Source organism: Seriola dumerili, unplaced genomic scaffold, assembly GCF_002260705.1.
Source record: "Seriola dumerili isolate Sdu_G_001 unplaced genomic scaffold, Sdu_1.0 BDQW01000166.1, whole genome shotgun sequence".
In the NCBI taxonomy this organism is placed as follows: domain Eukaryota; kingdom Metazoa; phylum Chordata; class Actinopteri; order Carangiformes; family Carangidae; genus Seriola; species Seriola dumerili.
This window is the reverse complement of record NW_019174421.1, coordinates 393899-403606: the sequence shown is the minus strand read 5'-3', so window position 1 is coordinate 403606 and position 9708 is coordinate 393899. Positions and strand designations below refer to the sequence as shown.

Genomic DNA, 9708 nt, shown 5'->3' with positions numbered 1-9708 from the left:
ACACGCCGCGATAAAAACATTCACATGGATTCAACCCAACGACGTTTACGTCACATTTAATGAGCTCAAACAAGAATGTTGTGACTAATCACTGCAGAGCTAATGTAATTTATATACATGTACATACATATATATATATATATATATATATGTGTGTGTGTGTGTGTGCTGTGTTTATGAAACATCGTCTTCCTCTAATTGTTCTTCTTTATATTGAATTATATTGTTTTTCCTCCTTATCTCTGTCCTGCTTTTGATTCGTTTGTAAAAGCTCTTTGTAAACTCTGATTTTAAAAGTGCTACATAAATGAAGTTATATATATCCATATTATATACACACACATATATATATATATATATATGTATATATATATACATATATGTATATATATATATACACACACATATATATATGGACCTTCCTCCATAAAGAGGACTCTTTACTTGTGGAACTAAGTGATGTTACAGGCTGGTAAACATCAGTGTGTGGATACGTGTGGCAGCAGAACATCATCAGTCTGTTGTAGTTGTTCATTTAAACACAACACGTGTGTCTGGAGTCAACAGTTTGGTTCAACCTGCTGCTGTTTCAGCTCCCTCCTCCCCCCTCCTCCCCCCTCCCTTGTGCAGACTCGGGGGAAGGCTCGTGTGTCCTCAGTAGTCACGCCCCTGAGCCACGTGCCTCCTACACAGCCGGCTCCACAACGAGACCGGCCCAACAATGGGCCGCCTACACTGACACACTCCCCCCTCCCTCTGCCTGCACTCTCACGTTCCCGCCATTCATAACCCACACACACACACACACACACACACACACACACACACATTGATCTATCAGCTGTTATCTCTGACCCTGTGGATGTTTCATTGACAGACACAAACAGAGGAGGATGATGAAGCTGCTCTTCCTCCTCGTGTCGATCATTCAGTGAAATAAGGAACGTTCATGTCTGTGACTCCACATGTCAGTGAATCAGTGACTCTGTCCAACACTAACACACACACACACACACACACACACACACACATATAATGTACTGTAAATATATAGTAAATATACATGAATATTGATCTCAGTGTTTGTTGAACATTATTTTTCTAAAACTTTCCAAACGTCCACAAAGAGACACGATCTCCGTCTGTCAAACACACAACTAGAACCCGATACAAAGCTGAAAACATGTTCCTTATCAGTATATTCTTTATCTGGTAGGTCGGCAGGTTGTTGGTCCATTAGTAGCAGAGTGATAAATACATAAATATAAATACATGAATGAATAACCAGATCTGGTTCTAATGGAGACCGTTGATCCAGTGTTTACTCTTTAAAATAAGAAAGATGATAATCCTGTTTCTCCATGTCCAGGTGAGACGTCCTCAAACACCAGGACCTGGATCTGGGACATGCTGTCCTGCAGCACCAGACAGACACAAACAACTCTGTATCTCAGCACACAGCTGGACCGGGTCACATCCAGACCCACAGACATGAGGGTCAGTCCAGGTCCAGGTCCAGGTCCTTGGTCTCGACGTGAGTCAGAAAAGCTACATGAAGCCTGTGAAGGACAGGAGACAACTACGACCCCCAGGGTGCATTTCACTAACAGCCAGCCTCTAAATTAATGGTCAGTTCAAACCACTACTGCTCTGCTTGTATCCATCTCGATAGTAACAGCAGCTGAGGCTCATGGGTATTGTAGTATAGTTACACTGTCCAGGAGAGTCTCCCACGTCTGGAACCAGCAGCTGCTCAAACTTTACAATAAGGTACAAGTCAGCAGAGTCCACTTTGATCCAGAACCATGACAAATCCAGAACAATCCAAAACCACAGAGACACAAACTACAAAGAGACACAAACTACAAAGAGACATGAAGAACTTAGAATTTAAAGCCAGTGTCTCTGTGACTGAGGGTGTCCTGGTTGTGGGGGGGTGGGGGTGGGGGGGGTCTGTTACACGTCAAAAGAAACACTCGGAGACACACAGTCCGTCCACTGTCACTGGTGTCACATGACCAGGTGCAGCAGCTAATCCAACACACACAAACATGACTGTAAAGTGGTCGTCATGGTGACAGGTGAAGACTGTGGCGACTCTGGACCTGTTACCCCCCTCTAATGCTGACTCTCACCCTGCCCCCGCCTCACCCTCCATCTACCGGCCTGAAACCACGGAGAAAACGAGAGGAGCTGATTGGTTCCTGCTGCTGCTACAAAACTTCACATGACAAAACCAGCATGAAGAAGAGGAGACCGATATAAACACTCTGAGTTCACACTGGAATCAACCTGATATTAGTTCTGCTATTGATCGGTGATAACTGATCAAACCAGGGAAGAAGCCATGACGTGACGTCTCTCTCCTGGACGCTGTGAGTCAGTTCCACCTCCGTCCTCTGTCTCAGAGTTTGATAAACCATCAGATTAATGGTGTGAAGATCTATGAGTCCAGATCAGGATCCGGTTGTTATTGGACCAATCAGTGTGTCATGTGATCAGATGACTTCCTGTTTCCTTTTGTATGAAACAGAGTCAGACAGAGTCTCAGTCTTTATATTTTATCGTTTATCATATAGTTTGTTTGATTCTGTAGTTATATGAGGTGTGGTCCTGTATATGTGTATATATATGTATATCTACAGTACATATATACATATATACACATATTTATACATATACACACTGAACATGTGACCTACATGTTACACACTGTCAACAAATGTTTTCTCTCAGTCACTGATTTCTGCTGCTGCTTCAGTAACCAGTGAAACAAACTGATGCAGGAGGAGGAGGATTATGCAATGAGCTCAGTCTGATCAGCAGCCAATCACAGCGCGCGGAGCCCAGTGAAAACAAAGCGCACATGGCTCGGTTTGCCGGTCCATGTGAACCGGCAATGGCCGCTCGGGTGGCACGCGCTCACGCACATGCACACACACATACACACCCCGAGCCGATCCACCTGACACCGAGCGACCCACCGACCGACCGCTGCCATCATGACCCAGTTTCCCCGAAACACAGCCGGGATCACGGTGACGGTCCCCGTGATGACCCGCCTCACACGCGGAACTGTGGGTTTACCTCCTCCTGTCCCCGCAGCTGCTTCATGTCCCGTTTTCACACGTTTCTCACCCGCTGCACGCGGGCAGGTGGCAGCTCAGCGCGGGACCCAGAAACCGCACAATCAGTCACCACGGAAGCGGAATGTCAAAACGCGCCGCGTCGCATCGAAACACCGGGAAACTCAGAACAAGCATCAGACTGAAGTGAAACAGCGACGCGCCGCAGCTGCGGCAAGAGCTTTAATTCACTTACTTTGTTGACGCTGTTTAGTTTCCATGTTTACCGCCTCTGCGTCAGACTCAGTTCATTAAAGGTGTACTTGTTGATTTTATTTCCCACTGACAGAGAGCTCTGACAGGTGGACTGGTGCAGTTTTCACCTGCATAAGACGCGCGCCGCCGCTCTCACCTGCGGCCTGACGCTCTTCCTGCAAAACCTGACACGTTTTTTTCACAAATATGCTCTGACGTCAGAGGTGACGCTGACAGTTTCTGTCTCAAACTCAGACTGACACTTCTGCACTTTAAACACTCAGGTTCGACACACGCACGCCGCGCGCGCGCACCGCTTCTTGTAACACCTTGCTTTGATTGCGGAGGGAAGGCAGGAGTGCGTGAGGGAGTGTTGTTTACCTGTGTTGTTGTTGTTGTTGTTGTTGTTGTTGTTGTTTGTTTCCATGGCGGTCGCCGTCATCCTGAGCTCCAACAGAGTCACGATTTAAAAATCCCGGAGCCTTGCCGCACCGCCGCGCGCATCACCGGCAGGAGGACTGAAACACTGCAGAAGAAGAAGAAGCGTCTCTACTGTGACTCTACTCCTGGTACTCTGTGTTTCTACTGACTGACTGTCCGCAGCACGAGGAGCTGTCAACTGCTGCACGCGCTTCGCTCTCTCGCTCTGTATGTTTTTTCAAACAGAGCGCGCGCACTGCTGGATGATGATGAGGTGAATGTGGAGGTGGGAGGGAGGGAGGGAGGGAGGGGGCGTTCCCGCACGCGGCAGAAAACGGGACCATGTGACCGCGGGGAGAGCCTCGTGCCCCAGTGACACACTTTCCCGCCCCTCCTCTCCCTCCTCTGTGTAGTAGGTACTACTTTAAATCCCCGAGCACGTGGAGCTGCCCGCTGTTCTCCGACACAGAGGGGCATCATGGGAAGTGTAGGCGGCCTGATTCACTTGTAGTTTTGGCAGAGAGCAGGTGACTATATGTTTTAATATCACTGCAGTAAAAAGCTGAAAGAGTGAATTGTTGTGTTTTAGCATCATCTGTTACCATGTGACACTGGGGCCCGGAGGACAGGTAAGAGGCCCCGAGGGCCCGCCCACTGAAAGACAGTGGTTGTTGTGTGTCGCTTTGTGTCTTTTTTTTCAATCTTTACTTTAATCTCTTGTCTATAGGACGCAGGTGAGACACAGGTAGGTGCAGGTGCAGGTGAGTGTCTGTGTGGACTGTTTGCAGCAGCTGCACCTGAACAGAAACAACAACCTGTAGGTTTACTCTTTGTTGGACTTTAAACTAACACAGCTAAAAAAGCCATAAAATAACAAAATACAAATGTCAAATTATCCAACGATGCTGTCGAACAATGAAGAAACATGAAGCTCACACAGAAAAACATCCAATGTATTTATTTAATATCCTGTAAATATCAATTATCCAGGCAAGAGTCTGAGTGGAAAACAATCTGATTTTACTTCACTGCATCAGTTCACTTCTTCTGCTTTCAGCAAAAGGTTTTGTTTTCTTTAAGCATTAATGATAATAATAATAATGATATATATATGATATATATTATATAATAATATAATATCTGCTAGTCAAACAATGTGGGCGCTTGACAGGAAAATGACAACTGTGTCGTTCTGAAACCAGCAAAGACACTTTGTTCTGGGTGGAAGACAGAGTCCACTGTCTCACTGACATGTAAAAGATGTGACTGATATATAACAGAATGTATTTAATGATGAAGTATTTCACCCCCTATAGAAAACTCTCAGAGATCAGTTCACTGCAGTTTGTGTTGCTGACAGACTGAAGTGGTAAAAACAGATTCTCCAGACGTCACTTCAGCTCCAGCTTCAGTCTGCTGCTGCTCTCCTGTTGGATTTCAGGTTTCACAGATGAAGTGGAAGTAAACTCACTCATGGTGCTTTTACTTCACCTGGGTCTGGGGTCTTCCTGACTGCAAGGGCGCAGGTTTGCAGCATATGGGCAGCAGGAACATGTCCCTTCGATATCTGAGTCCGATGTGCCTTCCCAGAGGCCACGTCTCCAAGACGACCGACTACAACCGAAGTCTGAAGTCATGTACAAATTTCTGACTTCCTGCCAGACACAGAGGAGGAGAGAGCGCATCGGTGTCAGTTACCAGTGTCAGTCCAGACCTCAAACAAGGGCGAGAATGTATTTCAGATAAATAAAAACCTGCTATAGCTAGATTTTTATTTAAATGTAAATGCAGATCATATATTAATAAACTATTGTGTTGAGTTTTCTTGTTTTTCTCTGTAACTGTGTCATTACACTTTGAAATCAGCTGACAGCCAGGGCCGTCCGTCTCGTTCTCCTGGACACAATCTCTCAGAAACACCATGAAGGAACATATTCAGATCTGGCACAAACATTCACCTGGACTCAAGGACGAACTGATTAGACTTTGGTAGTCAAAGGTCAAAGGTCACGATGACCTCATAAAACACTTTTTAGCCACAAGTCGAGACCTCACAGAAATTATGACAAGATTTCACACAAATGGTTCCTAGTTAATATGACTCTGGATAAACAGGGATGTGACCTGGAACTAGTTTGAGTGGCGGAGGGATACGACCACAAGGAAGTGATTGTAGTTTCTGTATCATGTGATCAGTCACAGGCAGCAGTGTGTGTGGAGGATGAGACTGAGGGCTCAAGGAGATGGAATAAAGAGGCCTGTTGGTTGATGGTAGGAAATACATTCAGTGTGTTTATTAGAGCTCATGGATTCACTCAGTCACACTGAACGTGAGCACAACTTTTGTTTGTTCAGGAGGAAACTCCACAGGGAACCTTTAAAGTGAAAAACCCTGAGGCCGGAGTCTGAGTCAAAACAAGACTGGGACAAGTCCAAGATTACAGAGACTGGAGGACTGCAGCCCTGGTCCTGGTTTACGGGTCACATGTTCAACTGTCACATATGGAGGAAGTGTTTGAGTGTCTGCAGACTTTTGTCCATGTGGAGTATCTCTGTAGTCTGAACAGCCTGTCTCACTGGACGTTAAAGGATGCTCTCTGATGAACCAGACTCTGTCCTCTGTCTGCTGTACCTGTGATCATAATAAGCCTCCAGATATTCCTCATAGTCGCCGTTGTCCAGCGTTCGATGCCACTTTGAATCTTCATCCACCAGGAAGTGATAGTTGTTGTGTTGGCCCATGATCATCTCGTGGCGGCACTTCTTTCCGACCCTCTCCCTGTGCTTTGTGAACAGTGTGTCCAGGTCGCTCCGGTAAGCCGAGAGGAGTCTCTCCACAGCATCACAGGTTTGATTCCCCCTGAGTCTCACCAGGTGGATCAGCATCTGGATGTGGAAGGCCGCCCCGTTGACCCAGGCCTTCAGAGCCGGAGACGACATCTGTCTGTCCCTCACCATGGACTTCTTCAGCTTGGTGAGGGCTTCACTCAGCTTGAACTGGATCTGCTTGATGTTGCTCCTCAGCTCGTCGTTGTTGTTCATGTGCATCACACACCTGTTCAGACACAGGTCGATCTGATCCCAGACCTCGGAGGCCTTCTCCTCTGCTAACACACACCTCAGAGTGTCCTTTGTGCTCTCTCCTAGCTTATTACCTACAGTATTAACCTGGCATTACAGCCAAGGTAAGGTGACCAGGTCATGGACGTAGTGACTTGGTATTTAATGTTACTCCAGAAGAAACTTGATGATTCATCTTATTTACAGTTTATCCTCAGACTGACTTTAATCATTGAAAATTATTTCTAATGTTTCTTTTTTACTCTAGTTTGTTTACATTTTACCTTGTTGAATTTCACTTTAGGGCGTCACTTTAACCAAATTTCTCTGCAGGTATCAGCGTTTCTTCTCATACTAATACTTTATTTATGGTTCAGTTAAAACAGATAGAAAGTTATCCTGGGTCTGTTGAACCTGCTTCCTAGTTCAGATCTCTGCTTCAACGATCCTGACAGTTCTACCTCACCTGCTTTTATACTGAAAAACTCAGACAGGAAGAGTTACATATTAATAATCTGTCTTTATGTTTTTTCAACCATCTTTAAAACCAATTTGAGTCACTTACAAATATAAACAGACATCACAAACAAGTCTCTTTTTATATCTGCATAGTCTTTGTATCATGTATAAAAAAATATCTCAGCAAATAAATGAAAACATAAATGTAGAAACTAAAACAGGAAAGTTAAAAAGTTGCACAGAGATAAAAAATAAATAAATAAAATAATTAAATAAATTATATAAAGGAGAAAGAGGCATTTTATATTAAGTGTTAAAAATAAAAAATCCTGTACCAAGCCTTCAGTTTACACCGATTTCTTATTGTCAATTAATTTCACAGCTTCAGTAAAGTTTTGTAATACAGTGATCAGTACAGTCGGCCTCGTGCATGGGGGAGATTTGGATCAGGACCGCAACACGTGACGTCATAAACACAACATGTCATTCAAATAAATTTACCGCCTAAGTGACTTTGTTTACCGTTGTTGAAAACCGTCACTTCCCGGGTAAAACTCGGCGAGGGTATGACCTGAGTTTTTCTGATGAGTGACGTGTAATGTAAATGATGACGCAGTTCGGTATGGGAGAGAAAATGGCCACTATTTTCGACCCTGTTCTCTCCGTGAGTGTTTAAACGGTCCACTGTGCAGGTAAAGGGAGTGGCCCCGTGTTTAACAGCCACACCTGAGAGGCCACACTGTTTACAGCTGAGGTCAAAGGTCAAACAGTGAACGGGTGTGTCAGTTTACCTTAAACCAGCCAATAGAAAACTCTCTTAGATTAAGATCAGGTGGTTTGTCTGAGTGACAGACTGAAGTTCAGCTGTTTCAGGTTCACCTCAGGTTTTCTCCACACGTCCCTTCAGCTCCAGCCTCAGTCTGCTGCTGATCTGCTGATTCACTGATGATCTCAACAGTTTCACCGTGGACCTGAGAGGAAACTCAGAGCAGCACAGACACACTGGTGGCGCCCCCTGCTGCTCAGCTGCTGCACTACAACACGTGTCGTCCATCAGATGTTTAGAGGCTGACCCCTGGTCAGTCCTGAAGTCAGGACTCCTTTGAAAGTAACTAAGTACATTTACTCAAGTACTTGTAGTTTACATGAGTATTTTCTGTTGCTTTATACTGCAGAGAAATACTGCACTTTTACTGCTCTACGTTTATTTGATAACTTTAGTCACTTTGCAGATTCAGATCAATTACACAAAATATAGTCAATAAATAAATGATTCAATAAATTCACAAATGACCAAGCAGCTTTATATGAAGTCTTTAAAGTGATGAACATGTTAATGCAGCAATAACTATAATTCAGCAATACAATATACATGATTCTGTATAGTACTTTTACTTTTGGTACTTCAAGGATCAGAGCCCTTCTGTTTTATATGTTGATGCAAGTGTAATGATTTAATATGTGTATTAATAAACAGTTATATGCAAATGTTCTGCCACCTCTGGTCAAATTACAGGTTTAAAAAAGTAAATTAATAATAAAAATATAAAATTTTGTTTAAATGTTAATCCATTGGTTGAATGAAAGTTTTATCTATATAAACATATATATGATAACTATATATTATATATATATATATATATATTATATATCATGTATATAACACATTCGAGGGAAGGACATTGAGGTGGTGCACACTTATAAATACCTAGGTGTGCACCTGGACAGTAAACTGGACTGGTCCCTGAACACGGATGCCATCTACCTGAAGGGGCAGAGGCGGCTCTTTTTCCTCAGGAGGCGCAGGTCCTTTGACGTCTGCAGTGAAATGCTGCACATGTTCTATTGGTCAGTGGTGGCCAGTGAACTCTTTTATGCTGCAGTCTGCTGGGGCAGCAGTATGCCTGACATGAACACGAGGAGACTGGACCAGCTGGTCAAAGAGGCTGCGTCTGAGAAGCAGCTACAGAAGCAAACGTCTCATCTCACTGCGCTGCAGAACAGAGAGGTTCAGGAGATCCTTTGTTCCCACTGCCATCAGGCTATACAACACCTCAGCTAAAGGAAGTGGACTCATCTAATTATTATTGTTTATTTATTATCAACCGTTATTATTATTATTATTATTATTATTATTATTATTATTATTATTAATATTATTATTATTATTATTATTATCAACAATGAGCTAATGGACACACGAATTTCCCCTAGGGGAAAAAATAAAGTACCTATCTATCTATCTATCTATCTATCTATCTATCTATCTATCTATCTATCTATCTATCTGGGTTTTATTATCTACAATCTACACAGAACCAGCAGTACATTTGCGAAAACATGTGCAAAGCATGACGGGAAAACTTCAGCTTGTAGTTCTGGGGCCGAATTCTGTTCCTGCTCAGTTCAACGTCTGTCCTGCAGACGGCGCTGGCAGCCGCCATTTTCC

The 9708-nt window shown here is 43.9% G+C and overlaps 1 protein-coding gene across 1 annotated transcript in view; it reads right to left on the bottom strand.

The window, feature by feature from the left end:
* The window catches only part of LOC111226852 (nuclear receptor subfamily 1 group D member 1-like), a 12626-nt gene extending 8848 nt beyond the window's left edge, over positions 1-3778 (bottom strand). The window contains exon 1 of the mRNA XM_022752149.1: positions 3702-3778. Coding sequence (XP_022607870.1) covers positions 3702-3762 — 61 coding nt within the window. The 5' untranslated portion in view covers positions 3763-3778. The remainder of the gene's footprint in view (positions 1-3701) is intronic.
* Positions 3779-9708: the final 5930 nt, after the last annotated feature.